Genomic DNA, 20,094 nt, shown 5'->3' with positions numbered 1-20,094 from the left:
CGAGATATTTCCACACAAGTCATGTCCCTTGAGCCTGTATTGACTGATGATACTCGATCTCATCATGTAAGAAACCCACCCTCCTACCTTAGTGATTATAATTGACTTACCATTGTTCTCTAGTTATAGGAGCCTAAATCCTTTAAGAAAGCCTTTTGTGATCTCTTATGGCAGCAAGTTATAGACAAAGAATTGTAAGCTTTGGAGAAAATGCATACTTGGGATCTTGTTGATCTTCCTTTCGATAAAAATCTAGTTAGATGCTGATGGGTGTACAAAAATAAAACTCATTTTGATGGCTTTTTAAAGTAACATAAGGCTCGCTTGGTGGCCTAAGGGTTCACAAAGGAATATGGTGTTGATTATGAGGAGACTCTCACACCTGTTGCATGCATGACTTTTGTTCCCAGCCTTCTAGCTATTATTACTGTTAAGTACAGGTCCCTTCATCAAATAGATGTTAAAAATGCCTTTTTAAATGGAGATCTAGAGGAAGAGGGGTATATGAAGCCTCTACCTGGGTATCAATATCTGAAAGACAAGGTTTGTTATCTTCGTTGAGCTCTTTATAGGCTCAGGCAGGCTCCCCGTGTATGGTTTGCTAAGTTTAGCAACATTATGAGTTAATTAGGCTTTACTTGTAGTCCTCATGACTCGGCACCTTTTGTTCGATCTAATGCTCATGGTATTATTCTATTGTTGTTGTTGTATGTTGATGATACGATTAACACAGGTAGTGATAATATGGGAGCCTAGGAGCTTAAGACATACTAGGGCTAGAAATTTAAAATGTAGGATCTCAATATGCTAAACTATTTTTTTGGGCTTGAGGTCCACCATAAGATAAATGGTATATCTCTATCTAAGGTCAAGTATGCCATTGAATTGATATCTTAAACTCGTCCTTCTGATAAGGGGGTTGAAAGTACTCTTATTGAGCCAAACATACACTACACTTCTACTAGTGACATCTTATTGGATAATCTCACTCATTACTGTCGGCTGGTTAGGGGCCTCATCTATCTTATAGTGACCTGCCTTGACATTACTTATGTAATCCACATTGTCAGCTAATTTATGTTAGAGCCCTGAACTACTCATTATGCAGCAATTCTTCTTCGGATCATTCGATTTATCAAAGGCACTTTATATTATGGGAGTTACTTCTTAGCTAGCTCCTCTCTTGCACTGCGAGCTTATTCTGATATCGATTGGGGTGGTGATCATGATGATCAATGTTCTACAACTGGTTTTTGTATCTTCCTTGGCAATTCCCTTATCTCTTGGAGAAGCAAGAAGCAGATGTTAGCCTCCTGCTCTAGTGTTGAATCAGAATATCGTGTATTAACAGACATAACTGTTGAATTACTTTGGCTCTGTTAGTTACTTGATGAGCTAGGAGCATCTTAGAGCTCCTTCATAGACATCTATTGTGACAGTTAAGCTACAATCAAGATTTCTCATAATGATGTGTTTAATGAACAAATCAAATATAATGAGATTGACTATCACTTTACTTAGTAGCATGTTGTTAGAGGCACCATCCAACTTATTCCAATTCGAACCAAGCATCAACCGACAAATTTGTTTATGAAGTCCTTTCATCCAAGTTGCTTTCATTTCCCAATAGACAAATTCAAGTTGTTCTTTGTTAAGTCATCTTGAATTTGGGAGATGTTATCTAAAATATTCTCCGAATATTCTATCATTATTGTGTATATATTCTAGTCATTGTTAGAAGATATTATTTGATATTATTATGTAATTATTAGTTATTATTAGGTTGTCTTTTTCTTGATATATATATATATATATATAATGTACCTTTCAACTCAAATAATGTACAAGATATTTTCCCCGTACTTCCCTTGTTCGTTTCAGGCTTAAATCCGCAAGGGAATCATGTCACTCTTTTTTTTAGCCAAATATTGTGACTAATTGTTCTCAAGATGTTAATGTCTAATTTTATCACTAGATACTGAAAAGATGTATACTCTCCGTAGTGAAAATAGCAGAGCTTTGCAATGCTTTATGAGCCGCATTTTTGACACGTGGCAAGACACTTCAAAAGTTAAAGTATGTGTTTAGTTTGGCCAAAAAGAAGTGCAAGCTTTGTTAGATAACTCTGGCTCATTAACTTGATGTTCAACCTACTAGGATGATTTAAGTTTTGTAACTCATGCTTAATTATCCACAAACTTTGACATTTATCATATTTATTATTATCCACAAATTTTGATGTTTATCATATTTTTGTAGTTAATGATCTACCACGTTTTTCCATTGCTATTAGGCAAGTCAGAGCCAAGCTATACAAGAAAAATTCTCCTCCTTTTTGTAAGAAAAAAATCTAAATAAATCAAATAAAGTGTTAATAATAGTCGACTTGCATGCGCTCGTGCACGACTTGCTTAGTAGTCCCTGCAAAATCAATAACAACTGACTTGAGGGCGTGCACGCACGCATGCATCTTCACATGCGACTTCCCAATTCCAATTTGCCTTCTTTTTGAGTTAATCTTTGTACACGCTCTTACCTGTGGTGTGCAGATATATAATATATTTGTACAAAAAAAAATCCTCCCATAAAAAGTTTTCCTACAAAGGAAGATATTGCAAGTTGCAACCGCCAACGGGCGAGTTGCATGTGAATAAAGCAATGATTTTAAAATTGAACTGTCAGTCAGATTGTTGATTAGTTCAAATTTTGATTCAGTCATTATATTAAAATTATTTTAAAAGTTGAGTCGGGTTGGGTTATTTTAGATCGGCAGTCAAATTAAAAATTAAAATCAAGCCAGGAATCGGATCCGGTTTTGAAGAACCGGACTATTCAAAAGTTATCTATTTATTCATTATTTTTTTAATCATTTGATATTATATTATATCATGTGACTTGTTAAGTCATGATAAATTTAAAATATTTAATTTTTTAAGTTAGATACCAATTTTATATTTATTTCTTATATTTAGATTATTATATACATATATACTTTTTTAATTTAATTATTACGTCACCTGTTTAACCATTGATCTAATAGTTGAATTATGTAAATTGTGAAACATTAACCTTTTCTATTTAATATCCAATCTGGTTCTAAAAATATTAAAATTAGAATAAAGACCCCAAGACCAAGAAGCCAAGTCACGTGACCTCACGTCAACTGAAAGTTGATGGTTGGAAACCAACAACGGTAATAACTTACCACTTTCGGAATAAGAAGATAAAAATAATAAATAATTTACATATAATAGTTATCATATAATTATTTAAAATTTTAAAATTATTAAAATAATATAAAAATATCTATTTTATATTTTTGAATGCATTAAAAATTAAAGAGTGACATATAATTTATTAAAAATATCTTATCTTTTGCTGTTTATAAAAAAGAATAATTCTTTTTTCTCTTCAAAGTAAAGGATTTATCCTGCTCGACTTATTTAATAAAGAAATGCAAAATTATACAACGTGGGTAGTGTGACTAAGGGCGAAGATAGGAGGATTAGGAGGAGCCGAGGCTTCCTCTAGCTTTTTAATTTTTTTTAATAAAATATTAGAATTATATGTTTTTAGCTTTTTAAGTAGGCACGGTGGATAAGCTTGGAGATATGAGAATTTTCATTTTAATTTTATATGTAATTTTTATAAATATATAATGTAACTACTTCAATTCTTAAAAATATAGCTGTCATGTGATTATTAATTAAAATAATTAAATAATAAATTCAATAAGTAAATAACAAAACTTTTTAGATTAAACACAACTTTGAATCATAATGATGCATTCAAATCATTCAACGTCTAAAAAAAAATTGCTGAAAAGTTTATCAAAGACATAATAATTAATAATTTTTGCATCATAATAAATCAATGAACAAACTTAAAAATGAAAGTACATAGTTATTTTTATTATATATTTGTAAAATTAAATATATACATTGAAAAATCAATGTTATATACTCCCTCTGTTCAAAAATATTAGGCATTTTTTAAAGAGTTGAATGTTAAAAATTTAATATATTTTTAGTCTTTTAGGATGTAATCATTATCTTTTTTTAAGTGTTCATATTGATAGTGACTTTATATTTATTGTAAGGTGTTTAATAAGGGTAAATATAAAAAAAATAGGATTAGTTTGAAAGTAGGTAACTACTTTATTGGGAGTGAGATTAGGTTAAAAATGTCTTACATTTTTAAATGGAGGGAGTAAGTATATTGATAACCCTTTTTTTAGAAATTATATTGAATATATTAATATGGCAGTTTATATAAATATTTTCTTCAAATCATATATTTCTTATTAAAATATCACATATATAATAAACTTTTTGAGCTCAAATATTTTTATTTTATTTTATTTAGAGAGTACAAAATATCAAGGGTAGGAGATGCAAAGTTGTAATATTTATACATTCTAGTAATTTTTTTTTAAAATGATGAGGTGCATTTGTCCACTCTCTCAATCAAGTGACTCTAACACTATAATTATATATACTTTGTCATCTTGACCCCAAGTGTGACAAAAGTAGGCAAAATACATATAAACACTAAACCCTAAACCCCTTTTATATTTCTATAATTACGTTAGAACTAGAAGCAATGAATTTGTAATAAAAAATATTTCAACTCTCTTTTCAATTCATATATAAGTGTTTAATAGGAAACACTATATAAATATAAGACATTTTTTCAAATACTTGAGATATTTTGGATCTTTCAAAATATAATCAATAAAGTTTTTCTAAAAATATTCTTAATTAAGGGTGTAATCAACACTAAGTGCTTGTCTGTTTTGAAAACTAATACTTCCTCCATTTCAAATTATAATATATTTTTAGATAAAATCTCACATACTAATAAATCTTATTAAATACACTTAACAACTTTATTTTTCTAAAATAAAGATATAAACTTTTAAAAATATCCATTATTTAATATATTGAAAAGAGAAGGGGCACAAATTTATCATAGAGAGAGAAAGGGTGATATTAGAATTGATGCATTTAATAAAATTTTAATTTACCCAAAGTGTCTTATATTTTGGGATGGCAAAACTCATTCAAAACTATCTTATAATTTGGGATGAAAGGAGTATTAACAAGCCATTGAGATGCTAAATGCAGGATTAATTTTGGCTAGTTGACCCAACCTATGAGCTTGACTTGCTTGTTTTCCTAGGAAATCGAATGCTTAAACTGCACGTGTTTGGAATGCTTGTTTCGAGAAAAATCCCATGGCAAAAATTATTTGCTCATGTTTGTTGAAATATTTAGAAAGATAGATGCAAAATCATTTACTCTACAGAAAATAATCCTGAGAGAGACATCGCTTTTATTAGCATCTAGGATATTTTCAATGATCTATGTCTTCAATCTAAAATTAATTTTCTGAACCAGCAGGGCGATAGAACAAATGCTAAATGGTTATGTCCTATAGATGGATGGGTTAGACTTGATATCGATGGCTCAGTTAATAATTAAGGTGCTACTTCCTATAGTGGGCTCATAATAAAAATATCTTGATTAAAAGATTCTCCAAATATCTTGATTACCATTCGTGTACGGGAGCTAAGCTTTTAGAAATATTGAAAGGACTAAACATTTGTTGGGAGAAGAAGATAGACAAAGGTTATGTCTACTTAGACTCTATGGAAGTCCTGATGTTAATATGCAACGAGTTATCTACTAATCACCCGTTAATTGCCACTATCAACAAAATTAAAGATCTGATTATGAGTGACTGAACAGTTACTTTTGATCATATCTATAGGGAGACAAATAAATGCGTAAACTGGTTGGCTCATCAAGCTCCTACGAAAAATTTCAATATTTAAATCTTGATACTCCTCTCCTAGGATGTAAAGATTTTTTATATGCTGACGTGACATAATATGTCTGCACGGTATTTTCATGGCTTTTTTATTAAAAAAAAAGAAAAAACGCACACGTTTTTCTGTGGACATCTCTGTAATCCCACTTTACGTGAAAAGTGATGTCCAATGAATATTTACAGTTCAAAATAATTGAAACCTTAAATCTGCACCTACTAAGTAACATCAAATAGGAACGTGCGTTAATGTAGCTCGTTTTATAAATGAATGGTTATAAATCATACTATCTCTAGTCCCATTTATAAAAGAAAGAAGGAAGAATTTTTATTTTATTTTATAAATCATCTCTTTAATTTTTTTTATTATAATTTTTTCTTTTACTTTCCATTAAATGTTGGTGAGAGAAAGTGTATTATTAAATGATATTCTCTCCGTTAAAAATATAAGACATTTTTAACCGAATCTTACCCCTCAATAAAGTAATTATTTACTTTTAAATTAACCCTATATTTTTATATTTATCTCTATTAAAAATCTTATAATAAATATAAAGTCATTATCAATAGGGATACTTTTAAAAAAAAGACAATAATTACACTTTAAAAAATTAAGAATGTCTTATATTTTTAAACAGAGGGAATATATATTTGATAAGAATAAAATTAAAAACTTATTAAATTTTTGGACAAATATAATAAATTTTAAAAATTTCCTTGATTATGATAAAACATATTTACAGTAATTTACAAATATGATTAAAAAAATATATTCTAAAATAAATTAGCAATTTTAATTTATAGACGAATAAGGTCTATATTTCAATCAACATGACGATCTTGCATTTTCTTTTGATTAAAAAAAAATACTCACCTCATTTAGTGATAAATATATGAAAAATTTCTCGCATGATCCCGCTACATCATATCTGTATTTTGTCCAACATAAACATATTGGGTTAGTAATAAAAACTTATTACAGGCATGTTTAATTAGATAGAGTATGAATAACATATTATAGGGGATCTAGCAAGAATTTATCTAATGTATGAAATTATATAAAGAGAAAATATAAGTTAATTAAGGACATTAATTGAATGATCATCCTATACAGTGAACTTGTAAAAGTTGGCCAAAAAAACAAAGGGGCAAGAAAAAACTTTTAATCTGAAAACCAAATTGTACGCGTATCAGACGCGTCTGCGTGAGAAATAACTTGAAATGAAATATTCAACGCGCTGTCACGAGACTCCTGCATATTATGCAGAGTGGGAACTGGGAACTGGGACCAGTGGCTTCTATTCTATTTATACACATTTTCGAAGTATATATCTTAATTAAGAGATTAAGAGATTCGGGTTGGTTAATTCCAAGGCCGCAACCTTGTGGGAGTTGAAGGTTGAATTCTATTCATCTCGCATCGCCCTGTTTCTTTTCTTTAAATTTAAACTACGTACTCACTAGGCACTAGCTGTTTCACACACCAAACACTCGAGGATTGCACATTCTCTCTGGTTATTCACTGCTTTGTTTTCTTTCCGTTGAAACAGATGTCATCGGAAAAGGTGGTTGCGGATCAGAAGAGCGTGAACCAGCGCGAAGCTTGTGATGATTGGCGAAAGCTACCCAGACATGACTCTCTCGACATAGAATCTCGAACCTTCTCCAATCCAAACGCTCATCATCGTTCCTCCAAGGTATAATCTCAGTTTCATTCATTCATGATTATTATTATTATTATTAGTTTCATTTAAATTAATGGGGGTGCATGTATGCAGGAGCAATCGATGTGGGCGATGATGCAGCTGGCGTTTCAAAGTATAGGAATAGTGTACGGGGACATCGGAACGTCGCCGCTTTATGTGTATGCCAGCACCTTCACGGACGGCATCAATCATAACGACGACGTTTTGGGAGTTCTTTCCATGATCATTTACACCATCACTCTCATCTCTCTCATTAAATACGTCTTCATCGTTTTGAAGGCCAATGACAATGGCGACGGTAAGTACATACCCTCTCGATCCCTTCCTCATCTTCTTCATTCACTTTCCCATATTTATTCAGCATACGCTCATTCTATTACGTCAAAGAAATAAATTAAGTTGTTTTCTTACCTTCAAAAAATAAACTTAATTTACGCCGGAAACAAAAAATCATTCAAATATTGTTATATTAATGTGGACAGTCACGGTAATTATACAGATATGTGTGCCTTTCAAAAGGAAAAAAAGTTTTGGTAACGCGCTGTGAGCTTCGTGCACATAGGTGGGACATTCGCATTGTACTCTCTTATATGTCGCTATGCCAAAGTCGGGCTTATTCCGAATGAGCAATCGGAGGACGCAGAGGTATCTAATTATAGGTTAGAGTTGCCTCATAGCAGAAGAATGAGGAGGGCTTCAATGATCAAATCGAAACTCGAGAATAGCCAATTTGCTAAGCTTTTCCTTCTGTTCGCCACTATGCTTGGTACTTCCATGGTCATTGGTGATGGTGTTCTCACTCCCTGCATTTCTGGTCTCTCTCTCCTTCTCTCACTCTCTCTTTATGTTTCTCTCTGAGGGAAATCAGAAAGAAAGTTCATAATTAATTATGAAATATTTCATTTGGCTGCTGCAGTTTTATCAGCTGTTGGAGGCATCAAGCAGGCTGCTAAATCGATAACAGACGGTCCGTATCTGTTCCATTTATTATTGAAACGGCATGATAAAAGGCATAAAAACACTGTCAAAGATGCAATGTTTCAGGGGCGCGCGCGCCCTTCAAATACATTCGCATGTTAAGTGAAAGACAAACACGAAAGACGGTTACGCTTTAACAATAAGATTTGCCATGGGAAGAAAAAAAGAATGAAGTAATTAAAAATTTGAGAAGATTTGAACATCAAATATATTTTATTAATTAAAAATATTTTATTTTAATTATCATAATATTTGAATTATTATTATTATTTTATTTAATTTTAAAATTTTAAAAATTTCTCGCATTTAATTTCAAGGTTAAGATTGAGGCAATAGGGCATTAATTCATTTGTTTTGTATATATATTTAATTGAATAAGAATTATTATTATTATTTTACCTTTTCTTTGGGTTTTCTCTTATTATTTTTTCTATTGATCCCTTTATTTTCTACATTCTCTGCCCGCTTCTCCTTACGTGTTTTGTATCATAAGGTAAGTGATGATAATATTCATCTACGGTAATTTCTTTTCTTTAAATTTTTTTTCCGGCTCTTGGCACACAGATGGGGTTGTTTGGATGTCCGTTGCAATCTTGTTGTGCCTTTTCATGGTCCAAAGATTCGGAACTGATAAAGTGGGGTACAGTTTTGCTCCCATTATCTGTGTTTGGTTCACCTTCATCGGAGGCATTGGTATTTACAACCTTATCAAGTATGATCCAACAGTCCTAAAAGCATTGAATCCCGCATACATGATAGATTATTTCAAAAGGAATAAGAAAGACGCTTGGATTTCTCTCGGTGGGATAGTGCTGTGCACTACAGGTTTCATGTCGTCAATTCCAGTTAGTTTCACCTGCAATATAATAAAATTATTTATACTAGCTAGCCATTCCTAACTCGGAGTTGATGTGGGGAACAAATTAATTTGCAGGAACTGAAGCACTATATGCTGATGTTGGACATTTCAGTGTTCGGTCTATCCAAATCAGTATGTGTTCTGTGACATACCCTGCTCTAATATTGGCTTACACGGGGCAAGCCTCCTTTCTTCGCAAACACAACGATGTTGTTGGAAACACCTTCTACGAGTCGATTCCACGTATGCCAATGCAAACCCTCAGAACCTTGAACACGTTCGCCCCTTTCTTCAATTAATCACTTAATAAGTGTTAATTATAACATATTTTTGGTTATTATTGCAGACGCTTTGTACTGGCCAATGTTTGTGATTGCCGTTGCAGCAGCAATCATAGCTTCTCAAGCCATGATCTCTGGAACTTTCTCTATAATCCAACAATCCCTTTCGTTGGGTTGCTTTCCTCGCGTGAAGATCGTGCATACTTCTTCCAAGTACGAAGGACAAGTTTACATTCCTGAGATTAATTACATCTTGATGATAGCTTGTGTTGCCGTCACTCTTGGATTTAGAGACACCACAAAAATTGGCAATGCCTACGGTAATTATCATTCCATGAATTCTCGTGGATACTCAAACTTTATATCTTGCTTCCTAACGTAAAACAGGCAACATAAATTCTTGACTGTTATAGTTCTAATGAATAGTTTCATGCATTTTTATGCAGGGATAGCTGTGGTTTTTGTAATGACACTGACATCAGCTTTACTTGTGCTTATCATGACCATGATATGGAAGACACACTTTCTCCTAGTCATCGGCTACGTAGGTATATTCTTTTCTGTGGAGCTTCTGTATTTAAGCTCAGTGTTGTACAAATTTAACCAGGGAGGGTATCTTCCTCTTGCCTTCGCTGTGGTGCTCATGACGATCATGTACATCTGGAACGACGTGTACCGAAGGAAGTACCACTTTGAGCTGGACCACAAGATTTCTCCAGAGAAGCTCAGGGAGGTTGCTGCTGACGCACAAGTTTCCCGAATTCCTGGGTTGGCCTTATTCTACTCTGAGCTCGTTCAAGGTATCCCACCTATTTTCCAGCATTATGTGACAAACGTGCCTGCGCTGCACTCTGTTCTTGTCTTTGTGTCCATCAAGTCGTTACCTATTAGCAAAGTTGCCACGGAAGAGCGATTCTTGTTCCGCAGAGTGGAACCCAGAGAACTTAACGTGTTCCGTTGTGTAGCGAGATATGGCTACACTGACGTGCGCAACGAGCAAGAGCCTTTCGAGAGATTATTGGTTGAGAGGCTGAAGGAATTCATTTCCGGAGAGGTTTGGGTGTCACAGAGAGTACTGATACAGAATGTTGAAACTGAGGAGGTTGAAGATGGAGTCCAAGAGACTCGTGGTGATGAGAGACAGCAAGAGGCTGTTAAAAGAGACATCGAGGCCGTTGAGAGAGCGATGAGAGCAGGTGTTGTGCACTTGATTGGTGAGAGCGAGGTGGTTGCTAGCGAAGGAGCCAACATTGGGAGCAAGATCTTGATCAATTATGCTTACAACTTTCTGAAGAAAAACCTGAGGCAAAGTGACAAAGTGTTTGATATTCCTCATAAGCGTTTGGTCAAGGTGGGTATGACGTACGATCTTTAAATAATCAGAGCACGCCTATTATATACTGTGCTTAATTTTATGTATTGTATGGATGATTCCAAAAGCCTTCTTTGGTAGAGCTTTGAAACTTTAAACTTGGTAGGGTGCAAGTGGCCAGTTCTATTATTAGAGATAGAAATGAGTTTTTGTGTGGTATATTTATGCCATGCTTGGTTGGTACATATGATGCTCCATTATTCCAGTACAAAAGAGAATTTTAAGAAATTGGATTTAAATTCTCAAACATTGACATATTTGAATTTTAGGAAGTCTTTCTCTCTCTTTTTTAATGTTTTTTCATTTTATTATTTTTTTAATCAAATATAAAATTTCCTTTTTGTTCCTACAAATTTCACAAAAATTTATAGATATTTCAACTTCAAAGAATTTAAGTCCTCAAAAAATCATAAGTTAATTTGTACTCTCTAATGCAACATCTAGTCCTAATTATTGGTTTGTACACTAATTTTAGTCTTGGAGCATCTCTTAAAAGTTCAATTAACTTTCAAATTTAAGGCTTATTTGGTTGGAGGGGAGAGGACGGAAAGGGAATAATTTTCCTTCCCAACCCCTCCAATTTCTTCTCCCCTCTATTATGGTATTCCAAAACAAGGAAAAAAGAGCTCTTGCTTTCTCCTTATCCCATTCAAACAAGGAGAAGTTCTGTCCAATTAAATAGAAAACAGAGAGTTGGTATTGTTGATAAGTCAATTTGGGGAGTTCAAAATTTCAGATATTAAATATGACAATAATTAACCATATGAGGAAGGTAGAGCCACAAAAAACGTGGTCGCATTAGGGGATATAGGGCTTTGAATTCAACTAGAGACAAATATTACCTACTAATCAAGGAAATTGGATACCGGACAACTAATGACCATTCCAATGAGTCAACCGATCGCAGACAAAAATGAGCACACTAAATCAAAATAAAGTGATCATATTACTAGATAACAATCAAACCGCAGTTTTTTTAAAGTAAAAGTGCGTATAAGAGAGCATTATGTAACTGCCACATTGCTCCAAACTACGGCTAATAACTCAACAAGTTTCCACTTCATAATCATATAATCATAGCTTCAAAAACGGCCACAAATACTTCGCTCCTTATCTGGATATCGATGATTAAGCGGGAATTATAAATTTCCCCTGAATTTATAATCACCTCGTAAAATTAACACTCTCTTGTTCCGAAACTATAAGAGATGAAATGACCCCTTATAATAGGTGTTTCAATCCTCACACATAATTATATACATAGTAGCAAAGAAGTCCAAAAAATGGGGTCACAGAAGCAATTGCAGAAGGTAAAAGTCCAAAAAATGGGGTAGCAGAAGCAATTGCAGAAGGTGCTAATCATCAATTGGAAATCCTAAAATCCCACGGTTATATGTGGGTAATTATAAATGATAAGATTGTTCAAAATTTTATTCACCAAACACGGGAAATTTAATACATTTCTTAATTCTTAATAGATTGCTTTGAGCTAGGGAAATGTCGGGAAAAAAAAAACCTTTGATATACGAGGCAGCGCCTATTGCCTAAGCGTCATAGATTCTATTTGAGCTGATAATCCCACTTAGACAGATACCTACAACAACTTTATTATTATTCAGATATAATAGATGATTCAAGATATTTTCTTTCAATTAATCCACCGGCCCCGAGAGTAAAGCCCGCTTGCACTTGCTCTTCCAACGAACAGTTAGCAAAAGCAAGAAATTCCAATTTATATCTTAATCAATTGACATACAATTTCATTAAAATTAAAATACACTAATTAAACACTCTTTTAAACTCCCAAGTTGATTAATTGTCACTTGTCAGGATGAAGGAATGCATGTCTGTTAATCATTAATCCAGTTCATCACTTCTGATAGTAAATTAAAGCTTATCATTGAACAAGAAAAGTACAAAGATTAGCTAGCCATATATATACATATATATAAAACCCGCATAATCCTCAGCTAGCTAGTATCTGTAATATAGAGTCATACCCAGCAATAATTTAACCCTGATAAATTAAACAAAGCACCACTACACCTGAATAAATATATATTTGCGCCATCTTCATTTGTATGCACCAATTAATTATACCGGCATATATCTAAGTAATATGAATATATCTGATCAAAATTAGGGAAGTTATTAAGAAAGGTAGCTAGTAGAGTTTGAAAACTGGCGTGACTGATGAGAGGTGCCATTGAACTTCATACCAGACGGAGCTCCCCTAGGAGGCTCGCCTTCATATTCATATGACTGGTCAGCAGCAGTATTAGTTTCATGGGTATGAAGATCGTAACCCTTATTTTGGTTAGATCTCTCCCCCTCAGATTCCCTGAACTTAAGCAAATACCTCTTGAGCGGCTCGGCGTAGTCATCAAACCCTAGAGTAGCGAGGGCCCAGCAAATATCATCGCCATTCACCGTCTTGCGCTTCTCCTTGTGACACTTGTCAGAGGCCTCCCCGGTGACGAAGCTTATGAACTCGGAAACACATTCCTGCATGGTTTCCTTGGCTTCTTTGGATATTTTGGCGTTCGGAGGCAGAATTTGCTTCATGATCCTCCCCACATTAGCTATCGGAAGCAAGCGATCTTGCTCCTTGATGACTTCCCCGTCTTGATGATGATGAAAAGCGCCTGTGTTGTTGAAGCTGTACTTATTGAAGCCTTCTCTCTCTGAGTTATCACTCATCTCTCTGTACCACAAGGAGAGATTAACTCTGGTCCTCTCAAACACAGACACGTTGCTCCCTGCACTGCCCAAGTGCCCTAATATATATATTTATAGACAGGTGACACAAATCTAAAGAGCTCCCATGTTTATGCAAGATCATATGTGCATGTATGCGCACCATCCATTTTTAGAATCAGAAATAAAAATCAGACTTGAAAATTCTATTTAAATAAGGGTTTAAATTTTTAAAATTAATTTTTTTTAAAATAAACAAGCTTAAAAGCCTAACCTTGATAAACTCTATAAAAAAGGATTAGAACTCGGGTAGCCTTTCAAACCCTAATAAGTCTGGTTATTTTAAATATATATATACATACACATACATATACATACATACATACATACATACATATATATATATATATATATATTTGATTGATAATGACACAATTTAGTTAATATTTATTGTTGGTGATGAAAAAGAAGTTGTAGAAATAATTGACAATTGAATCTTCACTTACATCTTCAACAAGTGAACCTATATCTAAGATATTTAATATTTTATTTTTAGATGATGACGAGAAAGATTTAGATTTATGTTGATGGAAATTTTAACTTTCATCTTAAATTTAAAATTTTAAATCTTTGTTAAATTTTATATGAGACTTTGATTTATTTTATGTTGAATTTTAAAATATTTTATTTGAATAATTAAAATGTTGAATTTTTTTGAGAAAGAAGGCTCGAAAGCCCTACCCTAAACCTTTTAAATAAGAGCTGGACTTCAAAATTAAATTAAATTTTAGATAATCAGACTTTAGGTTTGAACCTTTAAGGGTTGGGATGCCTTAGTTCTCACCTCTATCCATTTAAGAGAATATTTTGGGCAAGGAGCATCTTGTACAGCTACCCTGACAGAAGATCAATGGATGTATACCAGCCATTGATTTAGGAGAAGATTGTGAAGAAACTTATTTATCATTGTGAAATTAAATATTATTTATACTTAACTAGAATTAATCTCGAAGTTATTTGACCATGATGACGCGGCAGGTCATGAACAGGACCAAGTCAGATTCACTGGGGAATACAGTGAGAGGCAATTGATACCTTTGTTGCTGTGAGTTAGGTTTACATATATCTTTTTTATGCAACCACATACATACATGTACATATTCTTAAATATATATATATATATATATATATATATATATAGTTCGCATGGGGCCATAAACTTCCCTGGCAGCTTTAAAGAAAGAGACGCAAAACATATCAAGTACACGGAGGGCATGGTCCCATCCCGTTCTGGCTTTAATCAGTAGTCTTTACTTCCTTTATAAAGTTAATTAATTATTTGATTAATTAATTGATTGATGTAATTAATGCTGTCCATAATTTCGGGCTAAATACAGTAAATAATGCTGTAAATTTGAATTTGTGGACGATATGAGTGCACGTCGCTTTTGTTGTTTTGCGCAACCAAACTAAGGCCTAAAAAGAGCCGATGAGAATAAAAATTATTAAGCTCCCATACCACAGGTCGCCATTTCATCACCTACGTACGATGAATTTAACGGTTCTTCTAGATTGAAATTTAGAAATGGTTCATGAGCACCTGTTAGAATACAATTGGATTGAAAGATCAAATTCCATTTATTTATAGTCAGGTAGATGATCACTGTTCGATCGTTATATAAAAATTCAAATGGAGTTTAGATATTATATACACACACGCACTGTTTGTGTTATATACTTCTTTTAGGATATACCTTGAGGCCAAGGCAACTAGCCATAGTTATATTTCAAATCAGATTTGCGTGACATGATAAGCTAAATCCAAATTAAATCCTAAAATTTACATTTAAGAGATATGATGTCAAGAATATATTTGTGACGAACCATCGCAGATGAATCTACCTAGTGTTGCTTAGTTTTGTGATATAGATATTTAACTCCCACGTTGAAAAAGAATAAAAATTCGAAAGCCTTTAAATAAAAACAAAAATGCATTCCATGTATTTACTTGTAATTTAAAATGAGCAACATTGTTTAATTACGATTTGTGAAACAAAATGAATCTTTCTACAAGATGCATAATCCTTAATTTCTCCTTCTTATTCCTAACCCCAATAGTCATGTACCAAATTCTTTTAATTTGTTTTCACCCTTTTTTTTAAATAAAAAGATGCAGTACGTCTTGCTGATGATAGCTTGATTCTTTTCGAATCAACAAGTTAAATAATTCAACCGGTGCATATGAATTTATTAGTCATAATGTTCATTATTGTGCTTCACTAAACCTTTTTCACATTCTATACACACACATGAAAATGACAAACTCTCTGACTTCAATTGAGATTTGAAGACACACCCACGCCCACTCACGCATATATGCATTACTGAATGCACCGGTTCCTTTATGTTTTATAATTTCATATCAAAGGAAAATTTAAGATAATTTAATCATTTTACTTTGAATCTCCAAAAACAAAGATTCGAGATAAGATTATAGAGAGAAGGGGGGGGGGATATATATGGAAAGAAGTTATTCCATGCGGAGCTACCAGGCATAATCTCCCACAGGGAATTGCGTCGAAGTTTTCCCTCAAACGTTTTATAGTTTCATTATTTTTTTTATATGTTTACGGGAAAGCAAACAATTGAACATTTCCTTGTTCCCTGTCTATGAATCGATCATTTTTCAAGTAAGTAAATTATCCTCTCATTTCTCCATGGGGATGTTTAAATATCATGTATTTCATCATTTTAATATATATATATATATATATATCTTAAAATAAAGTTTAAATATCCTTAAAAAATATTAAGGCTTTGCGAATGACAGTATACTTTCTAAATTAAATTTATATGTCGAATACATTGTAAAAATTATAAATTTAACCAGTTTAAATACGTATTTCATAATTAGTGGTTATTAGTATATATACTTAAACCTAATATAAAACATTTACCAAGTTTCATTATGCATAAACCATGAATAATGCAATTTCATTAGTACTAAATATAAGGATATATTATTTAAAATAAATGCAATTGTCACTAATTTTTTTTAACAATTAAGTTTTATTGGACAGATAGGATATTTGTTGGCGACACCGGCAGAATCGCGAACGGCAAGGTACGAATTGCTTGAGTCATGTTCGGAAGGACATTGTCCTTAAGAATTATTCCGGCACACCTTCCGACGACCGGCAGTTCCCCAGGATTAAACAAGCACTTCCTTGGCAGAACGAGGGAACAGAACAATGGAGACTAAATGTAAACACAGACGAACACAGACGAATTGATAGAGGGAGGAGAGAATCCCAAAAACTCAAGAGGCTTGTACCGCTCTGTTTGCACCCATGGCTATATATAGCCCGAAGGTGGACATGAACGTTGGGGGGTTACCACCGGATTAAAGGCTCGGTTACACTATCATAAAATCGTTTAAATACTTGTCTGGAAACGTTGGGGTTACACAAACGTAAAATGCATTTAACCTCCTATCTGGAAACGTTGGAAAGACAAAACATTTAGAAAATTAATTTAGTTAATGATCAAAAAATGTTCTTGGTTTGATTTCAAACTTCAGACAATCAAGAATTGAGTTTCTCCGGTAAGCCAAAAATAATTATTTATTTTGTAAAAATAATTCAATAAAAGAAACCCATTACCTCATGAACTCGCGCACAGGGGGGTGAATCGGCTGATTTCAACTGCGATTGCCCTGAGTTGGCCTATCTCATGTGCGCGAGACCACTTCTCCTCCAAGCCCATTTTACTAGCCCACTTCATTCCTTAGTATATATACATTAGGAGAGTCTTTCTTTTAGTCAATGTGGGACTTTGACACACACACTTTTGACACACATACAACAATATTTAGTGCAAGAAGGTGGCTCAAATAGGTAAAGATTATATTTCCAACTCTCTAAATTCCTAACCTAAATTTTTAAATAGGTTAAAGTATACTTTTACTTCTCTAACTTTATATAAGGTCTTGATTTGATCATTTAATTTTATAAAGTATCTTTTCAGTCTTTTAACTCTAATATCGTTAATTTTAAATGATTATTTTTTGCATCAACTATTATTATTTTGAAAGTTCAATGTAAAAATTTATTGAGATAAAACTAACTGTGTTAGAATTAAAAAATTAAATAGACACTTTATAAAGTTAATAGACTGAAACATATACAAAATTAAAAGACTAAATGTATACTTTAATTTTTTAAAAATATATCTTCAGAGCAGATAATATCATCATGGAAAGTCAAGTAGTTTTATTGGATGTTTAGGATCTCAAATACAGAGAGTCTCATCATATACAGTTGAGTTATTATTTTGATCCTATTATTAATTAATAAAAAATAGCAAACACGCGATAAAACTGACAATAGAGTTTCTAAATTGGGATATTAGTTATCATATTATAATACTAGTTGACAGTAAATATAATAATGGAAGTTAAACCATAATCTCGAAAAGAAATAGTAGGCGCTTCCAACTCTTGCCAATAGGTAAAATTCTATAAATAAATATTGAAAAAACACAATCTTTAGTCTTTATAATTTTATTGGGTTTTTTTTAGTCCTTGTAATTTTTTTAATGTTTTCAATGCTCATAGTTTTAGAAAGGTTAGATAATTTTTATTTTTCAAGTCCCTATAATTTTCATTTTTTAGTGGTTTTAGTCAAGATACTGAAAACCAGACCAGTCACTAAATCGGTCAAGTCAATGAGTCATGGGTTAATAGTTCAACCGAAGTTGAGCCAAGGATTAATCCGGAAGGCAAATCAGTCATGATTAAAATACAACAATTTAAATAAAAAATATTAATTATAAAAATATTCAATCAAATTCAAGATTAATTTCTAATACAAGATACAAGTACAACAATAATTATAAAAAAAAACAGCCATCCAAAAATTTAACAATAATAAAATATAACATTCCAAATATTCCTTCTTACAAATACAATCTCTTAATCATTAAAAATTTTAAAACTAATAATTACCAACACCAAAATTATCGTTAACTTCATCCAAATCTCTAAGTATTGAGACATTAGGAGTTGAATAAGAAAAATCAAAACCACTAGCAATATCCTCATGCAAAGATGGGGGCTCTAGAATATTCATATATTTATCACCTACAACAAACAAGAATTAATACTAATGAATATGTAAAAAATTAGACGGATCTTTAATGTCATATATTTGTATTAGACACTTGATAGTAGATTTAAACATTCATAATCTCTCTCCAGACTTGACAAAGTATCTATAGTTTCATCCACTAGGGACTTGGGACTCAAAAGGCCCTCTGTTCTTCAAAGGCCAAGTCTTGAAGACTAAATTCATTTTTTGAATTCTTTTTTAATTTTTAGAGTTAAGCTGAAAAATTGAAAACACAAAAAAAAAATTCTTTAAGTTTAAAAAGTTTTTTAAAATTTTTTTTGGGGTTTTGGGCAAAAAAAAAAATGTGACCTGGTTAACCCATTAACCTAATGAGTTACCCAGGTCAGCCGAGTTAATCTAGATCATTGCTAGATTGGGTTGACTAGAAATTTAGATCAGTGGAAAGGCCAATTCATTAGTTCCCAGGTTAACTTAGTTGGTCAGTTCTGAGTTTCCATTCCATGGTTTTAGTCTTTCTATAGGGACTGAAAATACTGAAAAAAATTACAGAAATTAAAAGTAAAATTTGATGAAACTATATGAATCAAATATTATAATTTTTCATAAATATTTATCTTCTTTTTCTACCCGGCAAAAGTGGCGGTCCATGAAACTCTGATTATTATCTTCTTTTTTTTTTTTTGTGAAACTCTGATTATTACTATATACTACTAAATATGCTTACCGGAAATACTACATCTTGATGCATGTTCTCCCAGGTCATCGCAAGTCGTGAAAGGTGGATAGGCTTGGCCAAATCCTCACAACGAAGTTACTGTGGAGAGAACATGATATGTGGTCCTCAATATGATCTTATTGGTCCACCTTCTTTACACAGTACAAAGGTTGAGTTAATAGACAGACATCAATTTCACATTTTTATTCCACAAACCAACAACACAAAAGACACACTTATTGCCCTCACTCACCAACTTCGATTTTATTAATTATTGCTAACAGTCCGCGCGCTTTCTATATATGCATAGATATGCCAGGAGTATGTCTAAAGCATTCATATTTCCACAGACACGTGTTCTCTTGTTGTTTTCTGCAAATCTGAACTTGACTGTAACGTAACTGTCTTTTCCATTTCGAATCGATCGCCACTGAATCCGTGGTTTATCCTGATGTCCGTCCGTTAAATAACAAGGAAGCTCTGTATATGTATGATACGTGCAATGCTAGTGCCATGCAGCAGAATAAA

The 20,094-nt window shown here is 32.7% G+C and overlaps 2 protein-coding genes across 3 annotated transcripts; one reads left to right on the top strand and one right to left on the bottom strand.

The window, feature by feature from the left end:
* The first annotated feature begins 7,183 nt into the window (after window positions 1–7,183).
* LOC129306928 (potassium transporter 5-like) lies at window positions 7,184–11,130 on the top strand. Of its 2 annotated transcripts, XM_054947743.1 has the most exons (9): window positions 7,184–7,227; window positions 7,380–7,526; window positions 7,608–7,833; window positions 8,098–8,349; window positions 8,452–8,502; window positions 9,078–9,338; window positions 9,448–9,615; window positions 9,719–9,973; window positions 10,100–11,130. In XM_054947743.1, exons 2-9 carry the CDS (start codon window positions 7,380–7,382, stop codon window positions 11,026–11,028), a joined length of 2,289 nt encoding a protein of 762 aa, XP_054803718.1. In that variant the 5' UTR covers window positions 7,184–7,227; the 3' UTR covers window positions 11,029–11,130. The 2 variants fall into 2 exon arrangements, with proteins under 2 accessions (XP_054803718.1, XP_054803719.1); XM_054947744.1 differs by lacking the exons at window positions 8,098–8,349; window positions 8,452–8,502 and having other exon boundaries at window positions 7,184–7,526.
* A 1,769-nt stretch (window positions 11,131–12,899) lies between these two features.
* LOC129307275 (nuclear transcription factor Y subunit B-4-like) lies at window positions 12,900–13,812 on the bottom strand. The gene has a single exon (XM_054948199.1). It carries the CDS (start codon window positions 13,723–13,725, stop codon window positions 13,177–13,179), a length of 549 nt encoding a protein of 182 aa, XP_054804174.1. The 5' UTR covers window positions 13,726–13,812; the 3' UTR covers window positions 12,900–13,176.
* Between the last annotated feature and the right edge of the window lie 6,282 nt (window positions 13,813–20,094).

This window comes from Prosopis cineraria, unplaced genomic scaffold (genome assembly GCF_029017545.1).
Source record: "Prosopis cineraria cultivar Desert tree isolate PC_DT_omini unplaced genomic scaffold, ASM2901754v1 PC3, whole genome shotgun sequence".
Lineage (NCBI taxonomy): Eukaryota > Viridiplantae > Streptophyta > Magnoliopsida > Fabales > Fabaceae > Prosopis > Prosopis cineraria.
This window is presented reverse-complemented; position numbering and strand designations above follow the sequence as displayed.

Excerpts from the sequence above, each read along its gene's own strand:
- LOC129306928 (XM_054947743.1), top strand. The coding sequence starts at position 7,380 with ATGTCATCGGAAAAGGTGGTTGCGGATCAGAAGAGCGTGAACCAGCGC. Across the intron at positions 7,834-8,097 it reads GGCCAATGACAATGGCGACG|GTGGGACATTCGCATTGTAC; the intron begins GTAAGTACATAC and ends TCGTGCACATAG. Across the intron at positions 9,339-9,447 it reads GATAGTGCTGTGCACTACAG|GAACTGAAGCACTATATGCT; the intron begins GTTTCATGTCGT and ends ATTAATTTGCAG.
- LOC129307275 (XM_054948199.1), bottom strand. The coding sequence starts at position 13,725 with ATGAGTGATAACTCAGAGAGAGAAGGCTTCAATAAGTACAGCTTCAAC.